A 15,968-nucleotide genomic window follows, 5' to 3' on the forward strand; every position below is an offset into this window, starting at 1 on the left:
TCTCTACCATATTAGCATTGTTTAAAAAAAAAAAAAGCCAACACACTTGAGGCCAGGTATGCTCATAGGGGGGTTTTACCTACAGTGACCAAATACCATTCAAACCTAAGCTTAATGAAAGCTAATAACCATGACCAGACCAGCAAGATGACTAATATTTGTTTTAGGTAACATTTGACCCGAGGCTCTGGTAATGTCAGCTTGACAAATGAAGGTAAAGCAGAATATAAAAGAAAGGGTAGAGAAAAGGAACAAGAGACACAGGAATGTTTTATAGAGTAGGTTCTGTACAATGAGATCCAAAGGTTACCAGTATATTATGTCTCATTTAATTAACAACCACAACAAAAAGGCTATTTTTAGTCTGAGTTACTTAAGCCTTTAATTTGTATCCTCCTCAGCTCAGTCACTCTTCCTTTTCCCCACAACCCCCAAACCATGATGCAGTTCTTGAAGGGTTAGCACTCCTAAAGAGTGATTTTCTAACTTTTCTAACTTTGACTCTGTGAAACTCCTAGAAGCGAAAAAAAAAACAAAAACCCAAAAAAATAACAACAAACAAAAACAGCCATGTTTTTTAAAAGCTAAAAGTGGTTTTTTTTTCTGCCTTTATTCATTTTCAAAATCTGCCAAGCTCTTCTACAGAAAATAACTATCCCTTTAACCAACACAAAAGAATGAGTGGGTTGTACTCTGGGCTACCTTCCTCCTTCCCTCTCTCCCTTCTAGAACAGTTTCTTGGGGATAGCCTGTGTGTGATAGGCTGCTCAGGGCCATGGGGTGTATTAGCAGTGCAGAGAAGGAACGGTGCTGAACGAGGCATCACCCAGTTCCCCATGCCTGTCCTTTTCCATACCAGCTGGTCGGCTCTCAGTTCACATTTGGCTGGGATTACCTAAGAACACAGGAAACGGACACTTTCTGCACATACCCAGATTAGGAAGATCTGAAGGCCACCAGCACTAAACCTAGTGTCACTGGAGCCAAAGCCAGTCCACAGAGGCCACTGGCCTGAGAAACTGAAGGAATCTCTTTTCTTGCCCCACTCTACTGATACATCTGTGTAAAATTTTTAATACACAAACACATAGGCAATTACACTTCAATACTGTTGATAAGAAATAGTAGTGTAACAAAATCCTCCAATAACCAAGAATTTGAATCCTCCTATGTGGCCCACTTATTTAATGGTCATTGGAAAAAAACAAGAGTATAACTGAAGACAATGTAGATCCTGAGAGTTGGTTATAATAGGATTTGGCCTGGATTTTTTAAATGACACACCACTCAAAAAGTGGCTGGGACCATAAATGGTTTCCTACAAAAGCCTTTTGCTGCAGAAGGGGTCCTTGAGTGGCTAAAGCAGTATTTACTCTCAGCAAGTAACCACCAAAGCACTTAGCAATTTGCATTCCCAGCAAAACCACCCCAATGCCCTACTGCCTCACTCCCAGGATCTGAGGTCTACATACCCAAAGACAACTGTGTCATCAGCTTTGAACAGGAAAGACAGGAGGTAGCTAAACTGACCTATGGGTGCCCTTTCAGTGTGGCTGGGCACATCCTAACAGTCAAGGCGTCTCTCAAGCATCAAGTTTGGCTTCCTTCAGTGTTCAATGTTTTGACTTGCATTTATCCTTAATGGAAGAGCCACAGATCTCGGAAAAGTATGTTTTATCTCTGAACCCCAAGAGTGGATTGGATAGCTCCTTTTCATTCCACAAATGAGAATCACTGACCCCATTTCTTCACTGAACACTTTTTAAAAAGAGAGAAACAAAACGGTCCTGTTTGTACTTGGTGCAGGGAAGCAATACTATCCATGGTTAGGAACCCCAGGGGTATTTTCTTGCTTCTTGGCCTACTGAGTCTTTAAGTTGAAGGACCTTTTTAGGTGCACCAAATGAACCTGAATTTGTTTCTAGAACAGTGTTTAGTGTAGTGATGTGCACAGGGTTGGCCACATTAATATAAGATCGTAGAGGGCTAGAATACTTGTTGAACAAAATCTTGGGAACCATTTATCAAGAGCTTAAAATTCTCCTATTCAGTCTCTTAAGAACAATGAAAAAACATTTTTTAATTAAAGAATAATGTAGGCACATAAAAATCTCCCAAAGATGAAGGACATTAAAGTTTTCCCTGGTTCCACTCGCACCTTCAAAGCTGTCTGCTCTGCAAAAGAAAATACGGAAGCAGGGCCAGGCCAGGTGGGACAACCTATGGAAATATGCCGAGACAGCCTAAGCTGTGGCACTAAACACAAACGAGAAAGTAGACCTTCTGCACTCTGCCCTTCTTATAATGCTGAGACCTATTTTCTTTAGTAGGAGTGAAAACTAGTGGTAACAAAGTGGCCTGGGCCTGTGCTGGGCTGAAAAGGAGACTTTCTGGCAGCCCCAGTCTGTGTTAGTGGGTCAGGTCTCACACAGCCTTTGAAAGGGTCACTTGCCAGTGAGTTTTGTGTTAGGGATGGGTCAGGTATAGGATCTGAAGGAGGTTATCAAAGCAAGAATGTGAAATGAGAAGAGAAAGGGTTCCTGTAGGGCATCTGGTATCATAAAAAGCACAGACTGTGCCACATACTCTAGGAATACAGAGAACCCATGCAAGAAAAGCTGCCCCTGCAGGAGGCAACTGTAAGTAGGGCAGAAGTCTGGCACAAGCCCATCCCTTGGAGAGCCAAGGTAGCAGTGGTAGAATCTCTACCCAACAAGGATCCTGAGAGTTGGCTCTTCACCCATTTTAGGAAAAAAGCTTCCTGTAATGGTTCTTCCTGCAGCTCCCCCAAACTGGTCTTGGTGAGTCCCCACAGGCAGAGAGAACACATCTAGCTAGGAGGCTTCCATTAACCTTTCTCTCATATATGTGTGTGTGTGTGTGTGTATAGATACACATACACCCACACATATATATATAAAATTTTTTTCTTAAAATAAATTCCATGAACTCATAAAGCTCCCACCTGCAATCGAATGCAAAAGCAGAGCATCCTACTCAAAGGCTCTGAAACATACATATCAGCCTCAAAGCAAATTAGCCTTCCAGTCTTAGGTTAAGACTGGTCCAGTCCAGAAAGGCAAGGGAGATGCTTCTCTTAAATCCTGGGAGGCAGGAAGGGATCCCTTCAGATGGGCTTATACAGCAGAGTAGTGACATACTTCTTCTTGTAGCGATGGGTTGCGCTAAGGACCATCACACTGTCCTGCAAGGGAAAGAAACATGCAGCTAGTTAGTTAGTTCAGACGACAGGTGGCTCTTCCAGCCATCAGTCCTTCATAGTCGCTCACTTTTAACAGAGATAGTTGATATTATATAAACAGGCTGGTTCAATTCAACTTAAATTCTAATCCTGACTTCTACTGTTACTCTATTTGTGGCCTGAGTAATCTACTTGATGCCTCTAAGCCTTTTTTCTCATCATGACAAAGGATAACACCTACCCCATGAAGGTGGTTTTGATGATTATATGAGAATATCTGAGACATAATAGGTGCTGAAGAAATCGTAGTTTCCTACCTTCTTACTCCTTTCCCCACCTCAAATGTGAATATTGGGTTTAAAACTAGCATGGAAAAAAAAAATATCCTGACATTCATTTTTTTAAAATTTATTTTTAATTAATTATTTTTTAAAATGTTTTGTTTATCTGACAGAGAGAGACACAGCAAGCGAGGGAACACAAGCAGGGGGAGTGGGAGAGGGAGAAGCAGGCTTCCCGCTGAGCAGGGAGCCCGATGCGGGGCTCGATCCCAGAACCCTGGGATCATGACCTGAGTCGAAGGCAGACGCTTCACGACTGAGCCACCCAGGCGCCCCCTGACATTCATTTTTAGAAGGAAGTCTAAAATGCAGTGAGAAGAAAGGAGGGTGATTTCCCCCCCCCCATTTCCAAGCCCAAAGCAGGTCTAATTTAGATTTAATGACAGGGATGAACTTAAAAAGTTCGTTCTAATCAAGAGGAGAGTCAGGAATCCCTCTCTATCCTTGAACAAAGTAGACCCCAAAATCTTCCTTGGAAAGACACTCAATCTAATGGGTCAACTCCAAACAACCTAAACAATCTGAGAGAACCAGGAGTGGGTCAAGGCCAAGCTGAATCGCAGTAATCAAGACCCTGATCTGGGTTAGAACCAATATGACAAGGAAGAGGTACTCTTTCCCTGGCTGTGTTACAGCTCAAGGGTATGCCATAGGAGGAGACCGTAGGCCCATGAGCATCAGTTGATAGCCAAGGAGCAGTTATAGGAGGCAAAATTCAGTCTGATCCAAAGAACCCAAGCAAATCCAACTGAGAAACCAGTGCATCTTCCCTTTTTCCCATATGCTGTGCTATCTACAATGAATGCTTCTCAGATTAACATTCTGTGACCAGAGTATGCTGATCACAGCCTAAATATGACAGAAGCTAGGAAGGTAAAAAATTCAGCGCCAGGAAGGGTTTGGTAGAAACGAAGAGCAGGTGACAGAAAAATCTACTTGGAAAGACCTGGTGCCGTGATCTCTAGGAAATAACATGGAATGAGGACGGGAGGACCTCAGCCCTCTCTCTGGTACTTACTGGCATTATGACCTTCTCTGAGCCTTAGTTTCTTTATCTATAAAACAGGGTTAAAATTAAATTCAATAATATATATTTAAAAAGTACGACATAATCTGTTAAAGATAGCTGTGTCAGTGATTTCCCTAATGTGGCTGCACATCTAGAAGCAGCTTAAAAAATAATTACTGAGGGTCCATTCTAGATGCACTTATTCAGAATCTCTGGGGATGGAGGCTTTGAAACTGTATTTTTACAAATTTCCCCAAGTGATTCTGATGATGATCACCCTAGTCTGGTAACTACAGAACCATATAAAACTTCATTCCAATAGCCAAACCACAAAGACATGACAAGACTGAAAGGGTATTTTCTTTTTTTTTTTTTAATTTTTTATTGTTATGTTAATCACCATACATTACATCATTAGTTTTTGATGTAGTGTTCCATGATTCATTGTTTGTGTATAACACCCAGTGCTCCATGCAGAATATGCCCTCTTTGATACCCATCACCAGGCTAACCCATCCTCCCACCCCCCTCCCCTCTAGAACCCTCAGTTTGTTTTTCAGAGTCCATCATCTCTCATGGTTTGTCTCCCCCTCAGATTTCCCCCCCTTCATTCTTCTCCTCCTGCTATCTTCTTTTTTTTTTTCTTAACATATATTGCATTATTTGTTTCAGACGTACAGATCTGTGATTCAACAGTCTTGCACAATTCACAGCGCTCACCATAGCACATACCCTCCCCAATGTCTATCACCCAGCCACCCCATCCCTCACACCCCACCCCCCCCACTCCAGGAACCCTCAGTTTGTTTCCTGAGATTAAGAATTCCTCATATCATTGAGGTCATATGATACATGTCTTTCTCTGATTGACTTATTTCGCTCAGCATAACACCCTCCAGCTCCATCCACGTCGTTGCAAATGGCAAGATCTCATTCTGAAAAGGTATTTTCAACCCAGACTCTAATGCAGCAGAGAAACTAAGGACTCTAGAATTGGAGGGGACAGAGCATATCTGGTCACATTTCTCCTTTTCCTAGTGTAATGGAGAGATGCAACCAGTGGGTGTATATGACCGAAGCACTCAGAAGCAGCTCCCATCCACCTTTAAAAAGCAAAAGCCTTAATCACATTCAAGCATTCTCTGAACTGGAAGATAAACTTGCTTTGCCTGCAAATGAAATCCTAGTGCTGTGAACTCCAATTCAATTAAGTAGGTGGTACAAAGGTTATGGCGATCCAAAAAGAAACCAGGAAGCAGAAAAGTCATTTAATCACAGGGCAATTCAGCTAGCCAGAACATAGGGATAGGGACTAAGATTAAAAACAAACAAACAAACAAACAAAAAACCCACCTACTAGTTAAAAAAAAGAAAGTTCTTCTCCTATAATTTGATCCTTATGGCCAGCTTTAGCCTCACTGAGGTGGCAGGGCAAGAAACCACATGTTACCCCTGCCCTCCCATTTTGGGGAAGAGCCAGGCCCGCCACTTACCTTAATGGATAATGCATAGAGATGGTTCAGCATAACATGATTGGGCTCAGGAAGCAAGGCTGGGTCACACTAAGAAAGAAAAAAAAAAAAATCACTAAATGGGGTTAAGTGCACAGTTTTCAACCAAACAGTTTACTCTTCCTTAGAGCTCTTTGAATCTGTTGATTCAAACTAGATTCAACACATGCTAAACTAGAATGTGTGTTTTTTCAAAATAATACACTCACCTTAGTATATAGCAATCTTTATGTTCTCATTACAGAGAATTAGGAAAATTCTGAGTCCAGGACAGAAACTCTAAGCCTTAGCATCTATTTATCTCCCTTAATAGAGCTAAAACAAAAATCTTGACCACAACACATACAGAAAATTTGTGTTAAGAGGCAAAAATAATCTTGGTGGGAATCAGGTGAATTGACTAGAGATGTAAATTATATGGAAAAAAAAAAAAAACCAACAACAACCCAAACCCCTTATACTCCCCTTTTGTATATCCCCAAATGATAAGTAGGTCTTATCTTGTGTTGGACTGAAGTCCCAGAAATTGGTTCTAGCAATCCATGGCTCTGGGACCAGAAGATAACTATGAATTTTGATATCAGTACCTGGAAAAGTAATACCTCAGCCGTGGAAAAAGGAATCTGTAATGCTATTGATAGGTATATGATTTACATTCTCACACAGCTTTGTAATAATCCCAACCTCTAGGATTACTAACTTTGGCTCAAATGGTCCTAGTAACACCCAGATGCCCCAGCAATTCTCTCAGGATACTCACAGAAATATTAGTGTCCTTGTTAAGAATAACTTGAAGAAGGTGAGGAGGTAGGATGGGTGGGGATTTGAATCTCTCCTCAGATCGAAACACATACATTTCTTGACCATAAGGCCCAGGGGGAGAGCTGGAAAGGTCTGGAAGAGATTTATCCAAATATAAGGGAAACTTGGAGAGCTAGTAAAAATGCATGAAAAGGGCGCCTGGGTGGCTCAGTTGGTTAAGCAACTGCCTTCGGCTCAGTTCGTGATCCTGGAGTCCCGGGATCGAGTCCCGCATCGGGCTCCCTGCTCGGCGAGGAGCCCGCTTCTCCCTCTGACCCTCCCCCCTCTCATGTACTCTCTCTCATTCTCGCTCTCTCAAATGAATAAATAAATCTTTAAAAAAAAAATGCATGAAAAAACTGTCAATAGATGGCAGCTAATATTAAATGTGGTAGACGTCATAGATCATAAACTTGTAACCTGTTGGGTCTACAATTGTAAGGCAAAGAAAGAGTCTGAGTCATCCTGAACATGAACCCTGAAATTCCTCAACATGGCAACATGATGTGGAGGACAGAGGAGAGGATGAGGAGTGGAAGACATAGGTACAGAGAAGAGCTACTCTATTTATCAGTTGTATGACCTAGAACAAATCCTTCTATTATGGTCAGTTTCTTCATTCATAAACTGAAAGATAATAATCTCTACCCTATTTCACAATGTTTTTACAGGAATGAAAGGAGGTAACAGATATGACGATGCCCTGTAAACTGTCAACCAATGTGAAAAAATTAGATTTTTTCTTTCTTCCACGCAAGCAATAGATAACAAGGTTATAAACTCTAAGACTGCTGATAGTACAATGATTGCAACAATGAGGACAAGATTACTAACGATGTAGTAGGTGTCAGGGAAATGTAAATCAAATACCACCTCACACTCATTAAGATGACTATAATAAAAACACACACAATAATAATTGTTGGTGAGGATATGGAAAAATTGGAACTTTTGTACGATCCCCATAAAATGGTGCAGCAGCTTTGGAGAACGGTTGGGCAATTCTTCCAAAAGTTAAACTTTAAATTGGCATATGACCCAACAATTATACTCCTGGGAAATGAAAACATACGTCCACACCAAGACTTGAGCACAAATGTTCAGAACAACATTGTTTATAATAGACAAAAAGTGGAAACGATCCAAATGTCCATTGGCTAATGAATCCATACAATGGAATTTTATTCACTCATAAAAAGGAGTGAAGTACTGAGACATATAACATGGATGAACCCTGAAAACATCCTAAGTGAAAGAAGCCAAACACCAAAGACCACATATTGTGTTATCCCATTTATATGAAAGGTCCAAAATAGGCAAATCCATACAGACACAAAGTAGATCAGGAAATTGGGTGAAAGAGGGAAGACAGAGATATCGAAAGTATGCTAGCCCTCTTTCTATATAATTATGATTCCATGTCTATTGTTCATCGGTTGCTTCTCCAGAATCATATAATGCAAAAATGTAGAGTTGCAAGTGCCCTCATCACTTAATTCAATATAATTAAACCCTTGTTAATCACTGCCCCACCAGTCAAGAAGAAGGTTCACCTTTACTTACTGGGCTTATATAATAAAAACTATTTTTACGATTTTCATAAACAATTATTATACTATTGATTAGTCTTTTAGAAGCTACATAAGCCACCTTTGTGCCCTGAGATTCTAATACGCTCCACTTAAGGTTGTGTCTCCTCAGATGAGAATCACTGAGATTCTAAGCCTCTGATTTTAGTGATAGGGAACTGAGAACCAGAAAGGTTGAAGGACCTGTCCATGACTTCAAAGCTAGTGAGTAGCAGCGGCAGGCTTTGAACTCACAAGGGAAAAGTGTACTCACTGGGAACAGTGTGCACAATTCTTTAGACAGTTACAGCCTTTAATGTAATGTACTAAAATGGTAATTGTGAGCGCGGTTAGCAAATCACTCTTCTGATGTTGTAGCAAATGTGATAAAAGCCATGGAAAAAAGTAATATGGGAGAAACTAAAGGATACAGGTCTTTTCCTCTAACAAGGAACTTTTTTTTAACCAAAAACTTATAAAACTTCAGTTAACATACATACACACAAAAGAGTTGTGGGGGTTTTGTAACCCTTTCTCCCCAAAGACGGCCATAGTTGGAGGGCCATATAAAAATGTAGAACTGCCAGCCAAGCTATCAAACTGGCAGGATTAAGCTAATGCAGATGCAGCTAAACAAGGCAAACCAGACAGAACTGGTCTCGGCTGGGTGGTACTGTCAAAAGGTCAATGAAATATTACTAGAAATAGCTTTTTAAACTACAGGCTGTAGCCCATTAGTGGCTCATGAAAGAAAGGATAAAATAGAAAATAGAGTGTATCACATGTAACAAAGACACACATTCTGCTGAGACTTGTGTTACAGGTGCATGTGTGTGTGTGTCAGAGGGAGGGAGAAAGATGGGGAGAGGGAGAGAGATGGGGAGAGAGAGAATGAGTTACAAAGTAAAACAAATGTCTTGCTGTGATCTTGGTCGAAAAGTTTGAAATCAAATACACTAGACTGAGATTTTTTTTCTCTCAGACAAGATCTAAATGTTTAGAGGACAAACATATATAGACAAAAAAATATATATACTAATAAGTTATAATTTGTGTGTGTGTGTGTATATATAAACACATATATGATTCAGAAGATTCCTGAGGAGAAAATGAAAAACAAAAACCACTCTTGGGAAGAAACAGGCATTATAAGAAAAACACATCAAGAAAAAGCAAATACTACAAAATTACCTCGACAAGATGTCTCCGAGCTTTCCATTGAATCTAGCTTTAAAGCATCAAACACCTCAAAGTCAGATTTCTTGACATGGATCAAATTGTTAATCGTGCCAAGCTGACTGGTAACCACAGGCTGAAACAATGAATGGAAAATATTCATATACCCTGTTTTAAATACATCTCTTCCATCTAACTCTCCTATTTTAAAAAATGATCATACTTGGCACCTCCATCTTTAATCAAGAGAGAAATCCTCCAGTGTAGGAGCCCATCAGTCCTGACAGCAATGACGTTGGACACCAAGGGGAATAATAGGCAAAAGGACACAGTTAATGGTTACCCTTGGAGATCAAGGCCTTACCTCTGATGGATCATGAACCCACTGTCCATCCACAAAGAACTTGTACTGGTGCTCTCCCTCAGGGAGGTCTAAGATGGCAACAAAGTCATTATGGCTACAGAAGAAAACAGAAGGTTAAACAGGCCAAGTTCCTGTTAGAAGACAGAATGTAAATGTAAAAACCATGAGACATTCACAACATCATACCAGTGATCTCCCATATTCCTAAGCAACTGTCTCCCCTGGAATAAAAAATAATTTATAGACCCATTCCCCTTTTCTGTATCACCTTGAGCACATATTTGCCAGCCCCTCCCAATAACTTTAGTTCTTAATATCTGGAAAAGAATAATAGATGTTAATCCCCCAAAATGGTTCACCTTAGTACAACTAATTTGCTTCAGCAAGAATAGATTCCTTCACAAGTGTAAAGATAGCAGTAGCTTCAGAATATAGAAGTGCCTCAAGTTACCCTTTCCATATTTTGGTGAGCATTTTCTGAAAAATGACCTACTTATAAAGGGCCATTCTGATTACCAAATAATTCATTATTGCTCTTCAAGCAACAACTCACATTACTACCTAGTACATCAGTTGTGTTTTGTTTTAGTGCAGAAGTCAGAACAAGTGGACTTAGCCAGTTACAGATGACTTCCCACAAGCATAGACAGGACTTGTGTTAACACAGTCCTAAAGAATGTACCCACAAAACTGTATGGTAAGTTCCTCTGAGGCAATGATATTCTAACTGGTTAAACATTTCTGACTCACTAAGAGATTAAAAAAAAAAAAAAAGCCACAGATGCAGTCATTGGTCACAGAAAATGTTCTAGATAGAGTCCCTATTGGGTGGAGAGGAGCAGTCCAGACAGGTCTCTCCCCTGAGAAGGGAAATCAGGTCTCTACTCCTGGATCCTATAGACTCAACCAAGACACTTGTCTTCACCTCTTAATCAGTGGAATCTTGGTGCTCCAATTGTTGAAGGACCCAGAGATGAAGACCTCCTTGCCTCCTTCAGACCAGCGGATAACAGTGGGCCGGGCCTGCTGTGTAGGCTTTACGGAGTCCTCCAAATCCTGCTGCCATGATACAAACTCCTTGTCCCCAGGGAGCTGTAAGAAGGATTAGGTCATCCCTAAATTGTGACCCAGGAATTTTTAAAAGGTCACTCTCCTCCCTAGGGCAGAGAGGGGTGCTAGGTGTCTGGTAAGGAGCAATAAGCCTTGAAATTAGCAACTGAATCAGATATTGAACAAACTATAGAAAAATAACGCATCTAGGACCAAAATGGTCAAATGGCTCATGCTCAAGGGTTGCCCAAATCACAGCCTAACTTCAGACTTTGCATATTATCACTCACCCTTTCAGAGCCTTAAGATCTCCCTTTCAAAAAAAGAGGTGGAGGGAAGCTTACTTACTACTCCCTGTTACCAGATTAACTCACAGGCAGGCAATTATGCTTCTGAGTACCTCTTAAGAGAAAAAATATGAAAAAAAAGTATGCTTCCATAAAAAGCAATAAAGTTAGCCATGTATTTTTCACATAAATATGAACAGTTCTGAATTATCAGTTGTAATGCAAGTTAGAGATACTGAAATTCATAAATAATTCATAAACTTCATTTTGGCTAATAGGTTACAAAAGGACATTAAAAGTATAGAAAAATCATATCATTGGTTTCTTAATTTTTGAGAAGTGGTTATGAAATCTTACTTGCTCACTTCTGCCAGGTATATACTAATTATTTCAGGAGTGGGGATGAAAATTCTGGAGCCTCAAGGAACATCAGATCAAAAACACAGCTTCCTTTTACAAAAGCAGTTCCAATATCAAATGAGGTCTGTAGGATTCTAAAAAAAAAAAAATTGACTTCTTACTCAGTTTATTTTCATTACCATCCTTTAGAACAACAGTTGGCAGACTCTGGCCAGGGAGCCAGATGCTTTTATAAATAAACTTTTATTGGAAAATAGCCATGCTCATTCATTTACATATGATCTACAGCTGCTTTCATGCTAAGCAAAACTGAATAGTTGTGACAGAGACTGTATAGTCCACGGTCTAAAATATTTACTGTCTGGTCCCTTACAGAAAAAGTTTGCTGGTCCCCACTTCAGAATGGTTTAAATGACTTTGGTAAATAGGTAAATAGGACTGTACTGTATCAAGTAAAAACATCACTTGGGTTAAAAAAAAAGGATTAACTTATTCATTTGGGCTTTACTTTGAAAATGGCTAAGGTAGTCTACCTTCCATACAGTCTCTCAATATTCCTCAAAACTATACTATGAGACACCAGTAGCAGCATAAACTCAAGTAAACAGAGAAACAGAATTGAAGGGACTTTAACATTACATAAGGAAGTGTCTTAAGTGAAAACCTTTATCTCCTTATTCTTAAAGCAATGCACTCTTGCCTGACTGGCTGCATTAAAATTACAGAAATTTTTACATATGCCTAAGAATAACTCTCAGATTCTGATTTAGATATAGGGCCTAGGAATCTGTTTTTAAAAAGCTTCACAGAGAATAATAATACTGTGATTGTTAAAATAAAGAAAAAAAACCTCATCTCTACAGATACATCCTAAAATATTTACAGATAAAATAATATTTGATAGGATGTCTGGAATTTGCTTCAAAATAATTGCTGGGGGGAGTTGGGGTATAGAGGATATAAATTTGTTCACAATTTGATCATTGTTTAAACTGGGTGATGGGTATATAGGAGTTCATTATACTACTTTGTTCTCCCTACTCTGAAACATGGAAAATGTTTCCAAATTTCCATATAGTGTTTAAACAAATTTCAAGTGATTCTAATGTGCAAATAGGATTGAGAACCACTGAACTAGTCCATTGAAGAGGACTGGCATTTGAAGCAATGTAGGCCCCACTGCCACTGTTTCTATGAGTTACTTTCATGATTTAATATTTTCAGTTTAGAATTTGAAAGCTACAAACTATTAATATGCCTAGCTTTGGAAGAAAGCCCTTCCACATATGACATGACATTTCTGTGGCAGGCCTGAGTGCAGCTGACTAGCAGAAAGACCATTTACTCCAAGTTAAATCATCAGCAAAATCACAGGAAAAGAGGAAAAACAATAAGAACTACAGTTTGAAAATGTTTAAGTAAAACATTGAAGGAAGAAGTAAAGACAGTAGATTAAGAAGTATAAAATTTTAGACGTAGAATAGACCTTAGGAATTATCTGAAACAGTTTTCTTATTCACAAATGACTGAGGTTAAGGAAAGAATGAACCAAAATAGGCTCCATTTCAGATGGAGCAAGCTGGCTTTTATTCAGCACACCGATTATTGCAGTCACAGTTTGACAATACACTGTACTTAAATCCTGAGTCATCGATGTAGGAAAAGGGTAAAATCACGAGGTGGATCACCTTGAGAAAGCTTTGAAGAAGTAAATTCAAATGACTTGGTAGATGGCCCAAATGTTGAGGAAGAAGTTCTGAAGTGGGAGAAGGAAGGAAGGAATGGAGAAGAAACCCCAAGAAGTGGTTCTTTTAATCATCTTCACTTCTTTTTCTGTAGTTATGTTCTCAATTGGGATTCAAGAAAATAAACAGTCGAATCCAAATTTCATGTGCTACCCATGGGGCAAATCATTTGTTACTCTCTAAAACCCCAATCTGGTGGAAGGGTTGAAGTGATAAGAAACATCAAATACACCCGAATCTCCTCAATCCCCCCATTTTTCTACTTTATCCCACTCGCACTGCCTGGAGGGATTACTGTATTTCGTTCTGACAGCTCTAAATGTGACTAGAAACATTCGGATGGTAATCAGATTGCTGTTAGCTCCATCTAACACTTCTATGGGTGAACACAAGTTGCCACTTTTCTGAAAGTCCTTGGATTTGAGAGCAAGGTCTTCCAGGCAGCTGTGCGTTGTCCTTTTTTCAGCGATGGTAACATCATGAACTACTACTGGAAGTGGAAAAATCCTGGAAACATTTGCTCTCCCACTTGAGGATGTAGCTGGGCGTGAAAGAAGCACCTCAGCCACCACAATATAAAGTATGAAATAAAAATTGAGCAACCAAAGGAGGTCCTTTATTGACCCCCAAGACTAGGAGAAAAGTATCAAATAAGCAAGTGGTTGCTGCTCACAATCATGCCAAAGGGTGAGAGGATCAGAAGCGCTGAGTTCTCAGAAGGGCAAAAATGATACTGACACACAGAAATTGTCAGGAAAAAGAAATTCATTTACCCACCTTAGGGTAAATTTGAGAAACTGCCGCCGATGATCAACTCAGGCAACCTACCATCTTAAGTTTTCTACCAGGGTTTACAACCTATAAACTCATCAGTACTCTAAAAGAGGGCACCTGCCTGTTAGGAAAACCAGGGATGGAGTGGGGGTGCGGGTCTACAATCCCCATCGTAAAAATATGGCCAACAAATTAATCGAGAAACAAAAACTCCGCCTCTATCCTATTTTGAGGCAGCACCGCCGGAGTAATTAACCTCCAACATCTCCGTCCCCCCCAAATCCCTTTATGTCAGAAAACCGTAACCCAGGTCAATGTGATAAGAACCAGGAAAGGGAGGAGGAGCTCTGACCCCCAGCCTGCTGCAGCTGCGCCCACTGGGGGCGTGGGGACGCTCACCTTGGAGTCTGGCAGGCTGAAGACGCTAGGGTCGTCCGTACTCCCCACCATGATCTTATGCTCCTTGCCCGGCGCATGGCCGCCGGCGCCCTCGGCGCGTGAAGCCTTGGCGCCGTGGCGCTCGCCAGCCACCCGGTCGCTGGTGGTGTTTCCCATGGCCGCAGCTCCAGTCGGGGGCCACCTGCCGTGGGGAACAACACGGCACTAGGAACACCCCCGCGGCCGCGTCAGGGGCGCCCCCGGCTCCGCCCCTGCGCCTGGGGATCCGGGCAAGGGAATCCCCGCCCCAGGGAAGCCGTGCCCGGGGTCCCCTCCTTCCCCGGCCTCCAGGAGCGCCCGGAACCCCCCCAAACCCCTCTCGATACCCACTGCTCAGGAAACCCACTTTCGGGAACACCCCGCATCCCCGCGCTCACTGCCTGAGGGCGTTCCCGACCCCAGTCACCTCCCGCGATGCTCTCCCTCCTCCCCTAGCCACTAGTGCGATGGCTGTTCTGCGGATAAGGCCACCAATAAAGTTATTGAAATTGAAGCCGCGCCCGGGGCTAGCGATCCGGGTTTCCTCCTAAAATGGCTACAAGGCCGCTGGCGCGAGTCCGACCCCGCGCGCGTTCCCTACGGCCGCGCGGCGACGGCTCCCGGAGCTCGCTGGCCCCTCTAGCCGCCGTCGCCTCTATGGTGGGCAGCCTCCTTCGCCAGGCGGGGGCGCCAGCTCTGCAGTTAGCCTCGGGGAAACGCCCGCCCCGTGGCCCTGGACCAGGAATCGTTGGTGCGGTCGTCCCCAGGGCCTACCTTCCGGAGGAGACGGTCGCTAGATGATAATTAGGGCCACCTCCCTGGGCTCAGGTGCTCCGTACCCGGAGAAGCGGCGCTACTTTCTTCCCGGCCGCCTCACCTGGCTTCAGGTTAGCCAAAACGTTTTCTCGGCAGCGTTTTTATGGGAGGCAACCCAGAGAGGTGGGTTCCTATAGGGAATTAAAAAACCGGACTTCCTACTGGAGTCAGAAGGAAGTAGTGGCAATTGTTTGAGGTTCAGCCTAACTGCTGTGGGGAGCAGTCAGCCCCGACTGGGGCCCCAGGGAAGAAGGGGTGATGAGGAGATAAACGTTGACAAATTAGTGAAACAGTCTGAAGACGAGAAAGCTATTCTAAGCTAAGAAACAGCATATGCAATGAGCAACCCGAAAAGAAATACAGTTTGAGAGAGCAACAACCAAAACATCAGAAGGAACACTGAAAGCAGAAAAGGACAAAGATTGTCCTCGGGTTGGGACAGATTTAGGTTTTTACTGATAATTGATGGAACTTAAATGGTATTTACTAATTCTTACTTTGTATTATAATCATGTGCATATCTAATTCCCAACTAGAAACCCTAATC

General features: G+C 41.7%; 1 protein-coding gene across 2 annotated transcripts; it reads right to left on the minus strand.

Annotated features, from left to right (window-relative positions):
- Nucleotides 1–2,298: 2,298 nt before the first annotated feature.
- PRKAB2 (protein kinase AMP-activated non-catalytic subunit beta 2) lies at nt 2,299–15,130 on the minus strand. 2 transcript variants are annotated; one of them, XM_044914122.1, is made up of 8 exons: nt 14,973–15,130; nt 14,588–14,768; nt 10,898–11,064; nt 9,973–10,066; nt 9,624–9,744; nt 6,824–6,957; nt 6,046–6,114; nt 2,299–3,205 (listed from the first exon to the last, which is right to left on the minus strand). In XM_044914122.1, the coding sequence occupies exons 2-8, from the start codon at nt 14,741–14,743 to the stop codon at nt 3,128–3,130; spliced, it is 819 nt and encodes a 272-aa protein (XP_044770057.1). In that variant the 5' UTR covers nt 14,744–14,768; nt 14,973–15,130; the 3' UTR covers nt 2,299–3,127. The 2 variants fall into 2 exon arrangements, with proteins under 2 accessions (XP_044770057.1, XP_021543773.1); XM_021688098.1 differs by lacking the exon at nt 14,973–15,130 and having other exon boundaries at nt 14,588–14,790.
- Between the last annotated feature and the right edge of the window lie 838 nt (nt 15,131–15,968).

Source organism: Neomonachus schauinslandi, chromosome 4 (genome assembly GCF_002201575.2).
Source record: "Neomonachus schauinslandi chromosome 4, ASM220157v2, whole genome shotgun sequence".
Taxonomy (NCBI): Eukaryota; Metazoa; Chordata; class Mammalia; order Carnivora; family Phocidae; genus Neomonachus; species Neomonachus schauinslandi.

Bases quoted from the DNA above. Each gene is read 5' to 3' on its own strand.
- PRKAB2 (XM_044914122.1), bottom strand. From the start codon at position 14,743: ATGGGAAACACCACCAGCGACCGGGTGGCTGGCGAGCGCCACGGCGCC. The intron at 6,958-9,623 runs GTAATTTTGTAG...AATCTCTTCCAG, and splicing joins CTCGGAGACATCTTGTCGAG to ACCTTTCCAGCTCTCCCCCT. The intron at 6,115-6,823 runs GTGAGTATCCTG...TTTCTTTCTTAG, and splicing joins ACAAGGACACTAATATTTCT to TGTGACCCAGCCTTGCTTCC.